The sequence below is a fragment of the Chelonia mydas genome, chromosome 1 (assembly GCF_015237465.2).
Source record: "Chelonia mydas isolate rCheMyd1 chromosome 1, rCheMyd1.pri.v2, whole genome shotgun sequence".
Taxonomy (NCBI): domain Eukaryota; kingdom Metazoa; phylum Chordata; order Testudines; family Cheloniidae; genus Chelonia; species Chelonia mydas.
In genome coordinates this window covers 321,753,523-321,773,921 of record NC_057849.1, presented here as the reverse complement: position 1 = coordinate 321,773,921, position 20,399 = coordinate 321,753,523, and the positions used below count along the sequence as shown (strand labels likewise).

The 20,399-nt window shown below is 41.4% G+C and overlaps 1 protein-coding gene across 17 annotated transcripts in view; it reads right to left on the bottom strand.

Moving 5' to 3' along the window:
• The window catches only part of SRPK2 (SRSF protein kinase 2), a 311,814-nt gene that overhangs the window by 24,939 nt on the left and 266,476 nt on the right, over nucleotides 1-20,399 (bottom strand). For all 17 annotated transcript variants that reach the window (XM_043551885.1, XM_043551812.1, XM_043551834.1 and 14 more), the window contains one exon: nucleotides 373-442. In XM_043551885.1, the coding sequence (XP_043407820.1) occupies nucleotides 373-442 (70 nt within the window). The remainder of the gene's footprint in view (nucleotides 1-372; nucleotides 443-20,399) is intronic.

Genomic DNA, 20,399 nt, shown 5'->3' with positions numbered 1-20,399 from the left:
AGTAACCAGCTACTTCAAAACTATATATACACAAATGTAAACACCTAGTTCATTGTCACTCTAATAAACAGAAGATACATTAAAACTCAAGTGTGTTGCTTTTTGTAGCTAAAACGTCTTGTTATTTCTCAGTCAGGTTTTCACACATATGCAAATCTTACAAGAAAGCAGTCTAACTCCTTCAGGCTGCTGTTAAGCAAGATGAATGTGTCTGATGAAGGGGGCTTGCCCACTTAATGCTACAGATGGGACTTAAAATTAAAAAATCTGAATTTACAATCTGATACCAAAACACAATGTTTATCAACAGTTTACTCAAGTACACAGATAAACACTACTGTAAACTGTTCAAACATCTCAGAAGATACATACCCTCATCCCTGGAATAGTCTTCACCAGAATGTGGTTCAAACAAATAGTCTCCAGTTGCAAGCTCAAATGCCTAGGAAATAACAGACATATTTATAGCTATTTCAGAAATAATTATTTTAATCTTAGAATTTTGACAATGAAATCTCAAATGTTAAAACAGAGAGAATTACACACCACCTCCATACTGGTGCATATAACAAAATTAATTCCGCACATGGACGTAAAAAATTAGAGGGAACACTGCCCCAAACCCCCGGTTGAGAACCGCTGCTCTAGAGAGCATGCTCCCTTGCAACACTGACGATTCATATCCAAGGCTTCACAAGCAGCAGCAAGCCTTAGTCCATTTCTTTGTACTTAATCAGAATCTATGCCTTTGACTGAAGAACTGGAGAAAACAGATAGGGAGTGTGGATCTATGCTATCAATTTACCTGGTAATTCCTGGAGTTTGAATTTACTAGGTAAGAAATCTGTCACCTTTGTGTATCATCAACACAGATCCCTGCTGTTGGGAGGTTAATTAACAGCATCAACCCTTAAAGGAGGTGATTCTGAAGAAAACCAGTTAAATAAAGATTGCTGAGTGCTCGCCTTCATTGGACACAAGATTCTGAACCCAAACCAAGACAGTAATGCTGTGTCAAAGTGTGTATCAAACTGCAGTTAGCAGTTTTATGCTTCTCAGAGACAATCACTTCTGACAGGTTTCAGAGTAACAGCCGTGTTAGTCTGTATTCGCAAAAAGAAAAGGAGGACTTGTGGCACCTTAGAGACTAACCAATTTATTTGAGCATGAGCTTTCGTGAGCTACAGCTCACTTCATCGGATGCATGCTGTGGAAATCGCACAAGACATTTTATACACAGACACCATGAAACAATGCCTCCTCCCACCCCACTCTCCTGCTGGTAATAGCTTATCTAAAGTGATCATCAAGTTGGGCCATTTCCAGCACAAATCCAGGTTTTCTCACCCTCCGCCCTCCCACAAACAAACTCACTCTCTTGCTGGTAATAGCCCATCCAAAGTGACCACTGTCTTCACAATGCATATGATAATCAATGTGGGTCATTTCTTGCAGAAATCCAGGTTCTCTCACCCCCTCACCCCCCTTCAAAAACCACACACACAAACTCACTCTCCTGCTGGTAATAGCCTATCCAAAGTGACCACTCTCCCTACAACCTGCATGAAAATCAAAGTGGGCCATTTCCAGCACAAATCCAGGTTTTCTCACTCCCCCACCCGCATACTCACACAAACTCACTCTCCTGCTGGTAATAGCTCATCCGAAGTGACCACTCCCCCTACAATGTGCATGATAATCAAGGTGGGCCATTTCCAGCACAAATCCAGGTTTTCTCACCCCCCCCCCCCCCACAAACTCACTCTCCTGCTGGCAATAGCTCATCCAAACTGACCACTCTCCCCACACTGTGCACGGCAATCAAGGTGGGCCACTTCCAGCATAAATCCAAGTTTAACCAGAACGTCTGGGGGGAGGGGGGGGAGGAAAAAACAAGGGGAAATAGGCTACCTTGCATAATGACTTAGCCACTCCCAGTCTCTATTTAAGCCTAAATTAATAGTATCCAATTTGCAAATGAATTCCAATTCAGCAGTTTCTCGCTGGAGTCTGGATTTGAAGTTTTTTTGTTGTAAGATAGCGACCTTCATGTCTCTGATTGCGTGACCAGAGAGATTGAAGTGTTCTCCGACTGGTTTATGAATGTTATAATTCTTGACATCTGATTTGTGTCCATTTATTCTTTTACGTAGAGACTGTCCGGTTTGACCAATGTACATGGCAGAGGGGCATTGCTGGCACATGATGGCATATATCACATTGGTGGATGTGCAGGTGAACGAGCCTCTGATAGTGTGGCTGATGTTATTAGGCCCTGTGATGGTGTCCCCTGAATAGATATGTGGGCACAGTTGGCAACGGGCTTTGTTGCAAGGATAGGTTCCTGGGTTAGTGGTTCTGTTGTGTGGTATGTGGTTGTTGGTGAGTATTCGCTTCAGGTTGGGGGGTTGTCTGTAGGCAAGGACTGGCCTGTCTCCCAAGATTTGTGAGAGTGTTGGGTCATCCTTCAGGATAGGTTGTAGATCCTTAATAATGCGTTGGAGGGGTTTTAGTTGGGGGCTGAAGGTGACAGCTAGTGGCGTTCTGTTATTTTCTTTGTTAGGCCTGTCCTGTAGTAGGTGACTTCTGAGAACTCTTCTGGCTCTATCAATCTGTTTCTTCACTTCCGCAGGTGGGTATTGTAGTTGTAAGAATGCTTGATAGAGATCTTGTAGGTGTTTGTCTCTGTCTGAGGGATTGGAGCAAATGCGGTTGTATCGCAGAGCTTGGCTGTAGACGATGGATCGTGTGGTGTGGTCAGGGTGAAAGCTGGAGGCATGTAGGTAGGAATAGCGGTCAGTAGGTTTCCGGTATAGGGTGGTGGTTATGTGACCATTGTTTATTAGCACTGTAGTGTCCAGGAAGTGGATCTCTTGTGTGGACTGGACCAGGCTGAGGTTGATGGTGGGATGGAAATTGTTGAAATCATGGTGGAATTCCTCAAGGGCTTTTTTTCCATGGGTCCAGATGATGAAGATGTCATCAATATAGCGCAAGTAGAGTAGGGGCGTTAGGGGACGAGAGCTGAGGAAGCGTTGTTCTAAATCAGCCATAAAAATGTTGGCATACTGTGGGGCCATGCGGGTACCCATAGCAGTGCCGCTGATCTGAAGGTATACATTGTCCCCAAATGTAAAATAGTTATGGGTAAGGACAAAGTCACAAAGTTCAGCCACCAGGTTAGCCGTGACATTATCGGGGATAGCGTTCTTGACGGCTTGTAGTCCATCTTTGTGTGGAATGTTGGTGTAGAGGGCTTCTATATCCATAGTGGCCAGGATGGTGTTATCAGGAAGATCATCGATGGATTGTAGTTTCCTCAGGAAGTCAGTGGTATCTCGAAGGTAGCTGGGAGTGCTGGTAGCGTAGGGCCTGAGGAGGGAGTCTACATAGCCAGACAATCCTGCTGTCAGGGTGCCAATGCCTGAGATGATGGGGCGCCCAGGATTTCCAGGTTTATGGATCTTGGATAGTAGATAGAATATCCCAGGTCGGGGTTCCAGGGGTGTGTCTGTGCGGATTTGATCTTGTGCTTTTTCAGGAAGTTTCTTGAGCAAATGCTGTAGTTGCTTTTGGTAACTCTCAGTGGGATCATAGGGTAATGGCTTGTAGAAAGTGGTGTTGGAGAGCTGCCGAGCAGCCTCTTGTTCATATTCCGACCTATTCATGATGACAACAGCACCTCCTTTGTCAGCCTTTTTGATTATGATGTCAGAGTTGTTTCTGAGGCTGTGGATGGCATTGTGTTCCGCACGGCTGAGGTTATGGGGCAAGTGATGCTGCTTTTCCACAATTTCAGCCCGGGCACGTCGGCGGAAGCACTCTATGTAGAAGTCCAGTCTGCTGTTTGAGCTGTAGCTCACGAAAACTCATGCTCAAATACATTGGTTAGTCTCTAAGGTGCCACAAGTCCTCCTTTTCTTTTTGCGAATCACTTCTGAGACACAAAGTTTTATCTGGAGGACTCTAGCTTTCCAAGATCCAGTGGCTGAAAGCTGAACTCACTAAAGTTCAAACTGAAAATAAGATGCATGTTTTTAACAGTGACAGTAATTCACCACTTGAACAAATTATCCAGGGATGTGATAAAATCATCATCACTTGGGGTCTCTAAATCCAGTTGGATATGCTTCTACAAATATACTCTAGTTCAGTTACAAGTTGTTCATCTAGATACAGAAATCACGGAGTGAAAGTCTATGTCTTATGATCCGAATGAAGGTCAGACTTGAATCAGGGGTTCTCAAACTGGGGGTCGTGACCCCTTAGGGGGTCGCGAGATTACCACCTGGGGGATGAGAGCTGTCAGCCTCCACCCCAAAACCTCCAGCATTTATAATAGTGTTAAATATAAAAAATGTGTTTTTAATTTATAAGGGGGGGTCACACTCAGATGCTTGCTGTGTGAGAGGAGTCACCAATACAAAAGTTTGAGAACTACTGGACTAGATGATCGTAATAGTCCCTCAAGGCCCTAAAAATCTCTGGATGAAGGACCCTCTCTTGAAATCAGTGGCAAAATTCCTCATAATATCTACAAGACCAAGATTTCATACCATGAATCTATAATATAATGTATTCTAAAACTTTCAAGGCACAGAAACACCTTCAAGGGCATACACGTTTGTATACAAAGTTGGATCCATTTAGACAATCCCTGGGCAAAAACGGTCTCCCCCACATGAATTTATCCTGACAGTCTACAAGTAACCTATGTGATTTACAGAAAAATGTAATTTCTTCTAGGTAGGGAAATGTTGTCAGCCACATTTTACTGATGGCAAAACTGAGGCAATAAAAACATTAAACTGAATTGCACAAGATCAGTAAACTGAATTGCACAGTAGGTCAGTGATTCACACATGTCCAGCAACATGCTGTATTCCAAGCCACAACATTCAGAGGCTTTAGGTCTGGATAAATAATCTGGACCTGAGCTTGTGAAGGGAGATCCAGAAGAGCTGTAAAATGAACCGGAAGTTCCAAAGTCAAGGAAGGAACTCTGAGAACCAGAAATGGCAAGCTCAGGTTAGAGCTATATCACCTCAACTCTGTCATGCCTGATAGTCCTGAAGACTCTTCGTAACAGATATAAAAAGGCATACAAGAATTCTTGACTCCAGATTCCAGCCTAAGAAGTCAAAAGCTTGAATCCTCATCCTGAGGGAGGGAAATTATGGATATGTCATATTTTCCCTTATTGAAAGCAGGTCTATTTAAAGAGAACCCAAACTTCTGAATACTAAAATTACTTGAACGATCACTTGTGCTGACCACCGTATCTCCAATTTAGGTCATCTTCCAAGATGTTGCTTTTTCTGGGTAGATGAAGGGTAAGAGGAGGGATACATTGAGAGCCTGACAACTTTTTGATCCACTCTTTCAGTTCACTTTACTCCTGTTGTACCAATAAATTAAAAACCAGCAGGATCTTATTAAAGCGAAAAAGGCAAAATACCACATTTATTGTGAATACAGAAAGAATCATAGTAAGCAGTTAGTTACAGCTATAACATTCCATTCAATCTCATATTTATTCACACATTCATACACACACACACACACAGGTTCTGCAAGGTTGTTATCATAGTTACCAGCCTTAGAGTTGCTCATGCCAAGCCACTGGCCAGGTGGCCTGGACAAGAGGAGGGAGCAGGGCCTTGTCAGATGCTCATCTGATGCTCCTGGAAGTTGGTTTGCAGAATCAGACCCCAAAGTTCTCACTTTTTAGAGTCTATTTTTATAGGAATTTCTTCCTATGCCAGTCTATGGGAATTGCTTCATCATGCTGTTGCTGAATCAATCAGCAGATAGCACATTCCTGACGGCTCCGTGCTGCTAGATGTTATCTTGTTCTTTGGTTCTCCCATTCTTGAGGCTGTTGGGTGGATTCCAGTCTGCCTTCCGGGGGTCCTCTGGTTATTTCCACTTGACACCTTCTTCAGCCGATGGACACTGGATTCTTAGGCTGGCACCTCCCTGATCATTCAGTTATTATCCACACCAAGCATCCATCCACATACATCCTCTATCTCTATTTTAATCACAACTGTTAATACAACAAAAGGGCGGGGAGTCTCTGGGTGCTGTTTCTGTTGTTAGAGTATTGCTTTGAGTCTCTGTGAATTGCTTTGAGAACAGACTCTGTCTTAGAATGTACTAACACAATTAGCAGCTTGCAAGTTTCACACAGAGAGGGAGAGAAACAGTACCAAAAACCAAGAGACCTCTTAATTAGTAATACCCTGGAATTTAAACTATGGGGAATCGAACTCATTTGTGATTTTAATACAGAACTTCTTTAATATGATCCAACACTCCATGGTTGTGTTGGTGTCTGCAAAATACTGTTCTGCCTCTAATTCACAGATTCGAAGGCCAGAATGTAATCACTGAGTCTCACCTCCTGTATAATACATGCCATACATTCAGAACTTCCCCAAAATACTTCATGGAATGTAAGATTTGAATATAGATTAATTTCCTGTAACTCTAACCTATTTATAGGTCCTTGACTTCCACAGGCTTTGAATTGCATGGTGATCCATAGAGCCCTGCAAATCCGTGGATATCCACTTTATATCTGCGGACCGTTTTTGCAGATCACAGATCGGATGCGATACAAATTTTGTATCTGCACAGGGCTCTAGTGATCCAAATGAGCCCATACCAGAATAATCTGTCACAATAATATCTGGCAGCTGAGGAAAACTGAGACATGTCCCTTTCAGACATTTTTGTCCATCATGCCAGTGAGATAGTGATCTTCAAAGGCATAGTCACTAATGGCTGAAAATGGTCTCAAATGGTTCCAGTATCTATTAAACTGGACTGCTACCTAGCCCTGCTGAAGAAAATCTAAAAAGTGAAACAACTGTGATTCATAGATTTGTGGATTTATACACAGACCCTGGAAAGTTCAAGATCTAGAGCTCCCATCATATATGCAAAGAAATCTCAGCAGCTCCAGAAGTTATATGGTGGTGAAATCACAGAGGATACCACACTGGCATCATAGGGAAAATATAATGGGTTGAGACTCCTCCTTACCAGGATCCTTCAGAAAATCATTATCCAAATCAGATGAGAGTGAGAAGCCATCAATGGCCACCTGGACCTGAGGAGGAGATGTCTTCACTGATGCAGTAGCTGGGGCCAGATTTCTTAAGAGAATGTACATGAAAGGTAGCTGGTCGTTGCGGATTTCAAAAGATTAATATCTTTTAAAAACTGATTCTCAGATAGAATCCATATAGGTAGGGATTATGTGGTTTGCTAAAATTAATCTCTTGGAGCAGAATAAACCTGGGTGGGATTAAAAAACTGACTTGCAGAAAATCTATTAACAGAAGTGTGGGGACAGAGACCTAAGATATTGAAGAGTCAGGCAGAGAGGTTTTGGACCTGGGAATACTCAAGTGTGAGCCTCAAGTCTCATTAGATCCATGGTACCTGTTCTACTTCAGTGCTGAGCAGAAACTTGATGACACCTCAGAACTGATTCAGCTTCTCCCTTTGTCTTCCTGTGTAGCTTTGACTCCAGGATTTGAACCGTGCAGGTTTCTATTTGTTTGTAGAGTATACTGACTGGATAACACAAAGTGAATGGCATTGACCAGGCCATACTGTGGTGCTAAGGCTAACACTAAAATACTTTTTTAAACATCCAACAAGAAACAACCAGAATAACAATTAAAAACTCACTAACTCTATTAGCAAGGAAACAAGTGGCCATAAAAAGAAGGAGGGGTCAAAGTTTTTGGTCTGTAGCAGTTAAAAGGCTCTGGAGTTGGGTCACAGTTACGTCTCCTTATATAATTTCACATCCAAATGGTTGGTGTCCCAGAAAGCATGTGCAGAGCCACAATAGCTCAGTGCCAAGACAATATGTGCTCCCAAGTATGACAAACTGTGCTATCAATACTTAAAATAAGGCTATGTCTACCTGACAAGCTAGGGGGGTAATTCCCCTACTTGCATACACATTAGCCTGAAACTGGTGGACAGACAGCCAGCAAAGCCAAGCTGCACCTCCACTGCTGCTACACCTGCTACCGTGGCTGCACGGCTATTTACACGTGTGCTAGCGTGAGGAGAGTTAGCACAAGTACGTGTACACAAGCCGGGGAATCACACCCCTAGCTCATAGCATAGAGAGAGCCTGTGATAGGGCCTCTGCTCCACAATGGCCCATGAGGGGTTAACAGAGCCTTCGGGAGGCTGTGCAGGAGGCAGCCAGTTAAGAGAGGGGTTGCAAGGAGTAGCCAATCAGGGCCAGGCTGGCCTATATAAGAAGGGCTGCAGAGCAGAGCAGCTTCAGTCACCTCTTGGAGTTTGAGGAGGGATGAGGACTGGCGGCCTTGCAGGCTGAAGGTAGCAAGCACCCTGGAGAGAGCAGTGCTGCAGGCAGAGACCCGGGGAGCTAAAGGCAGTTCCTGGTGGGCTGCAGGGATCTGCAGGCTGAGGCGAGGGCAAAGAGAGTGCTGGGGCAGCGGGAAAGTGGCCCAGGGAAATCTACTGAGGAGTCAGAGGGGACGCAAGTGGCGACCATCTACACATCTACAAGGTCCCTGGGCCAGGACCTGGAGTAGTGGGCAGGCTTGGATTTCACACACACGCTCGCCAACGAGGAAGTAGCCAGACATTGGGCTGCAGTTGCCACTGAGGGAAGTGGCTGGACAGTGGACTGCAATTCCCATGGAAGGGGGGAGCATCGAGTGTGGCACAGCTGGAGTGCTATGTCCTGAAGAGGACGCTGCAGTCCTTGGAGCAGAAGTGACAACAGGCGAGACACCACAGGGAGTCAGCACAGTGACCTGTGGAGCTGATCTGCAGGATGATCAGCAGGGGGTGCTAGCGTGCCGAGTCCCACCCCATCACAGAGCCTAAGATTACATTGTTCCTTGAAGTAAATATTGACCATGAGTTTACCTTGATTTATGTTCATCTCTTGGATCAAAAAATCTTTAGTAGAAGTTAATGTCGATTTATGTCTAGTTAATGTCGTTTTATACAAGTGAGCTGAGACACAGGAAAGTTCAGTGGCTTCCCAAAGGCTAGCGATCTTCACTGACCTTGTACCTGGAATTATCTGTTGGCAATTTCCCAAAGGTATCACAAGAGAAGTAGGTCTAGATGTAAGGGTTTGAAGGAGATCATAGCAGTTTTAGCAGCAGGATTTGCTCAGAGAAGGCATTCCATGTGTGAAGGGAGACATGGAAGAAAGGGCAAAATGGCTGACAGAAGTGCACTGTGACAGTTTGTTCCCTGTAAAACTCTCTCTACAATGTCAGGTAATAAAAAGGACAAACACACAAAAGGTATTTTGCCTTATCTCAGCTTGATAAGGAAGGCCTGATACACAAAACACAAGCAATCACAGAGGGAATTAGGGTTCTGTTATTCCCTACAGCCTACTCTCAAAGCCACGGTAATGCCACAAGTGGTTGTTCATTAAGCATCTTTTTCTGTTCTGCTCTATTTTGGTTTTTATACTGTATCTACCATTATACCACTGTTGGAACGTAATTTTCTTTTGTATATTTCAGCATGTGTACAGCATTCTTCAAAGCAAAGCAGCAGTTAGTAGTTATTAAAAGCAACGAGTACTGTCCAACCCTCCTGATGGAAAAATATGCACCTGGATATTTTTCTTTGTGAAAAGCATCTCTTACTGGAATCTAAATAGTGTCTTCACTTAACTGCTTTCTAAACTGTTTACCTAAATGTGCTTTGGTTCCATGACATTAAGCTTGCAGCATCTTTCCTCCATTTCAAAATGCAAGGCAAGCTTCTCTAATCCCAGTATCCTTCTATACCTGCCCTCTTCCTACAGAACAATATTAACTCTGCCATTTTTATATTTTTGTTAAATATTTTCCCCCTTAGCGATGTTACTACCACTACCTGAGAAACCATGAGGGTCACATTTGTTTTCCAACCAGACTTGTAATTCTCCAGGTTTTTTAAGATGCTAATTCCTGTGCAGAGTCAGATGATTTGTTATACATCCTGGTATGTGCTTCTTATATGCACCAGTACGACGGTATCATCGTGTTCATACAGTGCCTTTGGAGACACATTCACTCTCTCTAAAACGCTTAATAGGAAGAATGAGAGAGCTACTACTACAATCTGTTAAGAAGAAAGAATGTGAGTAAATATATTTGGTTCCGAACCTGCATACACTTACTCATGTTTAACTTCAGTAATGTGAGTAATCCCATTAATTTCAATGGGACTGCTCGCAGTAGAAAGTTAATCACCTGTATAAGTGTTTGCAGAATTGGGACCTTAGACTGTAATACCACTATTTATTTCATAGACCTCATTTTAGAAGGGTGTCCACTCCACAAAAACACTCCCACTCCCCACCCAGGTTCTCTTTGGGGAAGCAAAAAGCCAAGTACAAGTTTCCTCCTCTCCAATTCCTCCTGCCATTCTATAGTTATGTTTTATTTGCTTACTTTTAAAAGTTGTTTATAAATACAATGGTGCTGTTTTCCTTGAGTGATCCAACTCTCCCTGAAAGCTATTTTACTGAGGGCCAAAACAGATCCACACAAACATAACAGAAAAAGATCCTTCTATGACTGTGCTCCCCGAGTAGCCTTGCACTTTAACCACCTGCCCAGACATTAATGGATTAAAAGTGCAACAACGTGAGTTAGACGGTGAGGGTGTTATCATTTCAGATACTTGCCCTTGCTCCAATCCAAGGAGCATAAACAAAGACAAGCAGTGCAATCACAGTTCTCATTCCCATTTCCAGCAGCTGTACAAGCAAAGTAATGACAGAGGTTAGCCCCAACCACATTAGTTTGTTTGTAATTGGCAACATTGAAGCCCTGTATCCTATGGATTTCTGGCTGCTGAAATAATATGAATGCTGTCAATGACAATGTAGGTCCCGTCAAAGGCACATCCAGCTATAATTCTGCTCTTGCTGGGACAGCAATTAAAAGAACGCTCCATCATCTGGGAATAATCAGATATGGTTTCATACTCTGAGGGAATGCAGGATCTCCCAGAACCATGTTGGGAACAGACTCTCCATTTTGTCTCTGGGGTGGGAGCTGTATGGCATCCTACCCTCATTTGAACAAACCCAAGTTCTTAAAAACGTGTGCATGGGGTGGGGGTGGGGGAGGTCTCATAATACTCATTAGGAAGATGGCTGCCTAGTGCCAGACCTTCTCACTCCCCACATACCAATTTGTTTCTAATCATTACTTTCCTAGCTAATTGGCAATAAGTTTCTGTCATAAAAATTTAATTAATCCCCTGGACAAACTTCAAACTGTTGAATATGGATTCCAATGAAAAAATGAGGCAACAAGAGACCTAAGCTTGAATCACAGAGCATCTAAAGAGAGAGACTGCAAGGCTACAGAAGAATCTAGCCCAGGATATTGTGGCACTGAAAGAATTCCTCACAAACCGACTGGATTCAATCTCAAAAGATATTTGTGGCCTCTCTAAAGATGTAGGTAATGTAAAATCCCAGATGGCTCACTTGGAAAACAAGCTACAAAAGACTGCCACTGAAACCAGCAAAATTAAAGAAACTGCCTCCTTAAAGCTCAGACTGGACAAACTGGAACAAAAACAGGATGACTCAGAAAACAAATCTCGAAGAAACAATCTTTGTCTCTTGGGCATTACGGAGGGTCTAGAGGGGAAGGATATTATCTGCCTTCTTCAGAAGCTGCTCCCTTACATCATCTTCAGCTCCTAGCAGCTAACCAGTTAGATGAAACTCTTCTGTTGAGCTCCTTTGGAACTGAACAATAATGAACTATATAGCATTGCAATGCATAGAGCAGGGGCAGTCAACAGGCGGACCAAAGGCCAAATCCAGACTGTCAAATGCTTTTGAACGGACCGTGAAATCTTTTTATTTACTTATTATTATCATTATTATTATTATTACTGCGGTGTGAAAAATGTTTCTCTGGAGTTTGGACCTTGAGTATACTTGACCAAGAAATTTGGACTTTGGCAAAAAATAATTGACTATCCCTGGAATAGAGTAACATTTTAACACTAAGCTGGGGTTTATTGAACCATCTACTGACTGAAGTATTATCTGCACTAATCAGCACAATCTGCACTGTTAGACAGGATCTCTTCACTAACTCTGCCTTTGATGGATTGTGCTATGGTGATCACAATTCTCTTGCAACAGTCAACATTCCTGACATGTAAAGTAGACAATAACCTAAACCATGAATAACACTAGCTATTCAATTTGTGCAGGGCATTTGGCATACTATGACTATTGTTTTTTATATTTTGTACATTTCATATTTAGATTTTGTACTAATTTATATTTGATTTACCAAATTGTAAATGTACATGTGATAAGTCTATATATACATATATATATATATATATATATAATGTGTGTACGTATGAATACATAAACACTTCTGTAGGAATGTATTATACATATTCTAGAATACCCAATCATATTTACAGGGTAATATTTGACTTGAAAATACATTTGTATTTAGAGATGTTTAAATTATTATTAGATAATACAGGAAGGATAAGAGCAGATGGAACCGAAGCCACAAGGGGTCTGAATGTGCCCACACTGGCTTGTTTTAAGTCTGTACATTTTTTCTTTTTTTTTTTTGGTCTTCTGTTACAAATATACTTTGGAAGACACAGGATATTTAATTATAGATCTTTTTATATACCTGACCTGAGGCTCAACAGAAGGCATAAATTCATTCAAAACTAACCAGTATCTAATATCCTAGAGATACGGTTTTACACAATCAACAATTAAATATGTATCTTTAGAAGAACATTATATATCTTAATATATCTTTTAAAAGTTTGCCATGAATTTTCTTAGAATGTGCTCCTGGAATGGGAAAGAACTTAATCAAGCTTCCAAAAGAATTAAAATCCTGAGATACCTCTGATCAAAAATGTGCAAACTAGCTTTATTGCAGGAAACTCATCAACAAGAAATAGATACCAACAGAATCAAGAAGAGGTGGAGAGGTGTTGAGTATCATTCATTATTGAATTCTAAGAGCAGAGGCACTTCTATCTTAATTCATAAATGTATAACTTTTCAATGTATACAGACTTGGTCTGATCCTGAAGGAAGATATGTTCTTCTTAAAGGATGTTTCAACTCAAAAAAGTTAATTCTAGGAAGCATGTGCAATCCAAGTGGAAGTAATTCTGATTTTTTCAAAGACTATTGCAGACATTCTTCCCAATAAAAAAGACATTCCTGTAATACTGTGAGGGAATTTGAATACTACTAGACAGACATCCAGACAAATCAAATAACATGAGACTCAGCTCTTGAAAGCACAATAGGCCAACCTTCATTATTAATGAATGAACTTGATCTAAAGGAAATATGGAGGTAGAAACCTCAAGGGGCATGACTATACATATTTCTCTACAGTAAATACATCCTACTCCAGAACTGACCTTTTTCTTGCATCTTCAGAACTGATTCCAGCATGCCTAGAAGCAGCTTTTGGTAATATATTAATTTCTAATCATACCCCAATCCTATTTACCATAGACACTGGTTACACAACATTAAAATCTTCTTGGTGGAAGCTGAACACTCTGCTACTAAAAGATACAAAGTTTTCAGTCATACTTTTGGGAAGATCTGAAAAAAGAACTTAGCCTTACTATCATAAGAGAAACCTGGGAGGATATCTGGCTTAATGAGACAGATACTTCCAGTTCTTTATCCTTGTGATTCTTCTAGAACAAGATAACAAATACTACTGGACTCCAGAATGTTTGTTTAAGGCCAGATTGGCAACACACAGTGAATGTTGGAGATTCAAACAGCCATGTGACAACTTTTCATACATCCTTCATATCTGTCAACAAATGCATGTGTTCTGGAACACCATATTCAGTGCTCTCTCAATAACTTTAAGTGTTGCTATCTTTCCTTCTCCAAGCCTGTCTATTTTAGGGGTGCTGGTTTGTATTACCACTTAACATTAAGAAATGGATTGCAATAACTATTTTAGTGTCCAAAATACTTATTTAGAGAAAATGGAAATTGGCAAATCCTCCCTCATACACAGACTGGCTTAGTGAGCGAGCTCTCTACTACTGCATTAATGAAAAAAATGACTTTCTAATAGAAACACATTGGAAAAAATATGGGGATGTCTGGTCACATATGAAAAAACTGCATACTTTTGCAGGTTAGTATATATTAGACCTTGATATTCCTATGTTCTCATTTATTTATGTATTTAGTCACTTTAATAACTGATGCCCTGCATGACCTCTATGGGTTCCGATTTAGTTTGTTTTTATTTTGTTTTTTTCCCATGTTTTACAAATTATGAACATTTAATTTTATTATTTATATGGTATTTCCATCTTGTGATTGTATATGTTTTATTTCATTATGTGTTTGTATTTTATATAAAAAATAAGACTGAAGTTAAAAAATGTGTACATTATGGGATTTGCTTGGCATGACTATGTGAAAATGCTGTATGTCAACACAGCACACTAGTCTGGATCCTGACTCAAAAATACATGCTGGATCCTGTAAATATTAAAAAAAAGAAAGCACAGGTAGAGGGAAACAAAACCAGTGAAATCTATTTTTTTCATCACGCTCAAATAAAATCAGATCTTGATGACAATATGCAACTGTGGAATATAGTGCTCTGATATTATTGACATGGATTATGATTTTATTCTGATTTCTTTTAACTAGAACAGACATCCTAGGAAAGACAAATTACTAACTATTTGTATGAGTCCTAATAATATATTCTAAGGCAACTTATTTGATTTAAAACTCTTATAGTGAGGTGAATGAAGCTTGTTAAGAGTGTACAGTAGGTTGGGGGGGAGCAGATGAAAATAAACATTTCAGGAAAGCACCTGACCACTTCTGCTGTTCGCCAGAACACACATCCAGTCCCTTAAACCTGAATTATCCTTCCTCCTCCTGTTATCTAAGCTTCTTTACTTTCTTCCTTTAAATCTTTTCTAAAACTCATTTTTATCAGTTTCCCTTCTACAACTAACCTCCCACACCTCTTGATTATATAAAGTATGAGACAAATCTTCTTTTCATTATATTATGTAAAAATTATTTTTAAAAAATTCTGGAACTTACAGAAAGCATATGCCTAACCCACACAATCAGAAATGCTTATTTTTCATGCTACTTCCATAATCTCCTCTTCTCTCCTCTCTGTATGCTATCTATGGCTTGATCCTGCAAGCGGAGCACCCATAGTTCCCACTAGATTCAACGGAAGTTGTACATGCGCAGCACCTCTCAGGATACGGCCCTTACACCAACAGTCTAAAGCACCAAGTAGACTGTAAATGCTTCACACAGGAATTGTTTGTCTCATAAAACTTGCAAGGTGTTCAGATGCAGATAGATATGGCAAAGCTTTTAAATTCCTTGAATCACAGAATAATTGACAGAACTTACAGGATCAAAAGGTGTTTCCTACAGAGCTTGCAATGTATGAGGTACAAGGAGTCCATAGTAGCAAATATGGCCCTTACAGCCTGTGGACCTTGTAAGCTGTATAGCAGTCCGAAAAGTCACCTGCAAAGCTGACCGCAAAGTTAGCCAGATGGGTTGCACCTACAAATCTTAACTCCTTAAGGTAAAGAAAAAAGACTATTTAAAGACAAAAAATATGTTAAGGTGAAGTGGGGTTGAGTGGACATATCAGTACCTAGAGAATTCCTACAATAATTTTATAGTTAGTAAAGAAAACAAACAGTAAAGAGCAAGGAATTCAGAGTTAAGGTTAAACTTACAAGAACCTAGGTATTTGAAAAGATGGAATTATGAATTTAATCTCTAAATTAACTGAACTCTACCTTCTACAGTTGATCTAACTGATAGGAGCCAAGGAAACAGCTAAGTTTGATCTCTCTCCTTTACTATTTTTTATTTTGAACACTGGTGAATACTTCTATTTGTAGGATCTTGTAATTCCAGGATCTGTTTGTCCAATTCACATCCAATTTAGCAGAAAAAAAATCTACTTTTTTCCTCAAAACCAACATACCAATTCAGGGTGGGCATGGAGAGTTCATACTCTGTTGTGGTTTTTAGAGTAGAGGCCAAAATCAGGCTTATAGTGGAAACTGAGCTACAATTTTAACTATGAATTGGCTAGGACTACTATGACTACTTCAAACACTAGATTTACTAAAATCCTAATCTCTACACATTTTTAATATTTATATTTTCCTTCTTTGCATGACAGCTCCACAATCCTTCTCGTCTTTCAGGCTTACAAACTCAGTGTAAAATTCAACCCTCTCCCTCACACGCACCCAGTACTTTTGGACAAAGTATTTTTGAAATATTAGGGTCTGGAGAAAAAATAGTCATGTACGGGGTTATTTTAAAATGTAGTGTGTAAAAATGGCCTAGATTAGAAAATAAAGATTTGATTTATTTATTTGTTCTCAAAGAGATCTTGTGCACAAAACCTTTCAAAAGGTTGGGCAGTTAATTTTGAATTTATTTCCTACCCTTTGCTCCTTGAAGAGGTCTCTGCAAAATTATTTTAATTTGTTTTTAAAATCACTTCTACAGTATAATAGGTTTACCTAATTTATAAGCAAAATAAGTTACTTGCATCAGATTTTACAATCCAAGCCCCTGATCCTACAAACTTGAAGAATTAGATAAGTTCATGGAGGAGAGGTTCATCATTGGTTACTAGCCAAGATGGTTAGGGATGCAACCCCATGCTCTGGGTGTCCTTATACCTCAGACTGCAAGAAACTGGGACTGGATGACAGATCATCTGATAAAGTGCCTTGTTCTGTTCACGCTCTCTGAAGCATCTGGCACTGGCCACTGCCGGAAGATAGGATACTAGGCTAGACTGACCATTGGTCTGACCCAATATGGCCATTCTTACATTCTTATATGAATATAAGTATGAAGTCAACAAGAAGTCAAAAAGTCTTCTAGTGATTTTTGCCACTTTATAGAGAAAAAAAGAAAGGAGAGAAATTAAACCTAGTTTATTGGACTTATTGGATTTATTCAGTTAATTTGTGACTTTTTGAAAAATGAAAGTTTTTTCCCATAAACTCTCATATTTCAAAAATGTCTTGTCCAATAAAAAAATGGTTACCTACCTGTAACTGTTGTTCTTCAAGTTGTGATGCAGATGGGTGTTCCATGTGGGTATGCGTGCACCACGCATGGGAGCCAGACAACTTTTCCTGGCAGTACCTATAGGGGCAGTGCATATACCCTGCAGTCGTAATTGCTCTCCCAGCTGCATAGGAGCAGTGCCGCCACAACCCCCTCAGTTCCTTCACACCAAATCTCCGATGCAGAGGGAATGGAGGGCAGGTCATGGAATACATGTCTGCAACACATCTCGAAGAACAACAGTTACAGGTAGATAACCGTTTTTAATTCTTCAAGTAGTTGCATATTCCAAGTGGGTGACTTGCAAGCAGTACTCGCAGGAGGTGGGGCTTGGAGTCTATTTAAAGGACTGCAGGATTGCCTTCCTGAAGTTTGCATCTGATCTGGATGCAGCTGTAACAGCATAGTTATTTGCAAAGAAGTGTATATAGAGGACTAAGTGGCCACTCTGCAGATGCCCAATATAGGAACTTCCTTTAGAAATGCCACTGACATCACCTGAGCTCTCGTGGAATGAGCTGGTACTCCTTGAGTAGGCATAGCCTGGGTTACTTCATATGCTGTCATGATACAGGCAGTTATCCACAGACATAGTCTGTGAAGAGACTGCTTGACCCTTTATTCAGTCTGCATGTAAAACAAACAGACGAGGTGAGGGACAGAGAGGTTTACTTCTATCCATATAAAAAGTCAGACATTGCCTGACATGTAATGTTGAAGACATTGCTCCTCTGGGGTTGGAAGAGGCTTAGGGAAGAACACGGTCGACGTATTACTTGATTCAAGTGAAACTGCGAAATCACCTTTGATAAAAACAAAGGGTGCAGCCGAAGGGTTACTTTGCCTTTGGAAAACTGCATGTAAGAAGGCTCTGCCATCAAAGCCTGCAACTCACACACACTCTTTGCAGATGTTATCACCACAAGGAAGGCAGTTTTCTGACACAATGGAGAAAGAAATTGCCAGAGGCTTGAATGGAGTTCCTATACGAGCCGCTAAAACAGTATTAAAAACCCACAAAGGAACCGGCTCTTTAACCAGTGGGTGGAGTTGAGGGACTCCTTTCAAGAACCTCACTGCCATGGAGTTTGAAAACACTGACTTCGCATAGATAGGTGGATGAAATGCCAAAATCTCTGCCAGGTGGATTTGCAGTGAAATAAGTGCAAGACCAGAAGACTGAAGGTGTAATGGGTACTCCAAGATGTCCTGGATACAAGCCAGCATTGGCTGAACTCCCCTGGTTAATGACCATACTGAGAGCAGCTTCTAGTTGTCCGAATAGTCCACCTTGGTTGAGGGCTTCCAACTATTAAGCAAGAGCCACTGAACATCGTTCCTTTTCCTCATCTAATCATGCAGCACCCACGAAGAGATGCAGGGAACTGAGTGTTGGATGCAAAACTTGACCGCAATGCTGAGTTAGGAGGTCAGGATGAAGAGGAAGGAATATGGAAGGCTGAAACGATAATGTGAGGTCGAAGAATCAACATTGTCTTCGCCACGCTGGAGCAATAAGAATGAGCTTGACATGGTCCAATTTCAGCATGAAAATGACCTGTCGGATGTCTGGAATTAGAGGAAAGGCACATTGGAGTGCCGATTTCCAGCTCAGGTGAAAAGCATTGGTCAAGGAGTCTAGACTGAGATGACCTCAAGAACAGAACAGATGGCATTTCTTGTTTTCTCTTATGCCAAACAAGTTGATCATCAGGATACCCTAAGCATCAAAGACAGACTGCAGGAACCTGGGCTTCAGAGACAGCTCTTGAATCAATGAGAAATTCCTGCTGAGGTTATTCATCAATTGATTCTGGAACCCAAGTGATCAGCCAAGGCGGATGTTTTGCTGGATGAAAAAATGCCAGAGACTGATTGCCTCCTGACAAAGCATTTTGGAATGTGCTCCCCTCACCTGTTCACGTAATACATCATGGTGGTATTGCCAGAGAGTATGAGAAATGCTGCACCCTTGATCCTGACAGGTCTGACAGGCATCATAGATAGCATGAAGCTCCAGAACACTGATATACAGAGAAGCTTCTCACTCTGACCACAGGCCTTGAACTTTCAATGAGTCCAGATGTGCTCCCCAACCTATTAAGGAGGCATCGGTGACTATGGTCCTAGTTAGTGGTGGCCGAGTGAGAGGAACACCCCGGCACACTTTGTCAAGAATTGTCCACCGCTGTAAGAAACCCAGGATTGGTGGGAGGAGTCCGATCATCGTGCTCAAGGGATAGCGATTTGGACAATAGACCAACTTCAGCTACATCTAAAGAGGACACAGGTGCAGCCTCGCATATTGGACTACCTGGATAAATGTGGCCATATGGCATAGCAACCTCAGGCATACTCAGGCTGCAGTTAAGAGTTGAGACTGCAGCTTAAGACATAGGTGATGGATCACCTGGAATTGCTCAGTCGGCAGAAACGCTCCTGACCTTGTAGAATCTATCTGGGCCCCAATTAACTTGATTCTTCGAGTTGGAAGCAATACTGCTTTCCTGCTGTTTAGGATCAGACCTAGATGTTTGAGTAGGCGTAGCGTGAAGTGAACATAAGAAAGGACTTCCTTGCTGGACTTGCCCCTCAATAACCAATCATTCAGATATGGGAAGGTATGAATTCCCTTCTTCCTGAGATACGCGGTTACCACAATCATACACTTGATGAAAAGCAGGGAAACAGAAAAGAGGCCAAAAGGCAGCATGGTGTATTGATAGGGTGGCTATCCATGACGAATCTAAGAAACTTCCTGTGGCTCAGGAGGATTGCTATATGGAAATAAGTGTCCTGCAGGTCCAGGGCTGAAAACCAGTCATTGTGTTTCAAGGCCAGGAGCATAGTTTAATAGAGTGACCATATGGAATCTCACATATCTGATGTATTTGTTGAGATCATGGAGGTTGAGGATAGGTCCCATTGCTTCCTTGGACTTGGGGACCAGGAAATACTGGGAGTAGAATCTCTGCCCTCAGTGTTGCAGGGGGACCGCCTCTGTGCCCCCCAAAACCAGTAAATAATGAACCTGCTCAAAGAGCAGTAACTCATGAGAGGGGGTCCCTGAAAAGGGATTGGGTAGGGATGTGGAGAAGAGGGATGGAGAGGAACTGTATGGCAACCTGACCTGAAGGTGTTTAGGACCTGGTTGTCCACTGTAACTGAGTCCCAAACACTATAAAAAGCAGGCCAGCCTGTCCCTGAATCGAGGGTGGGATGTGGGGTG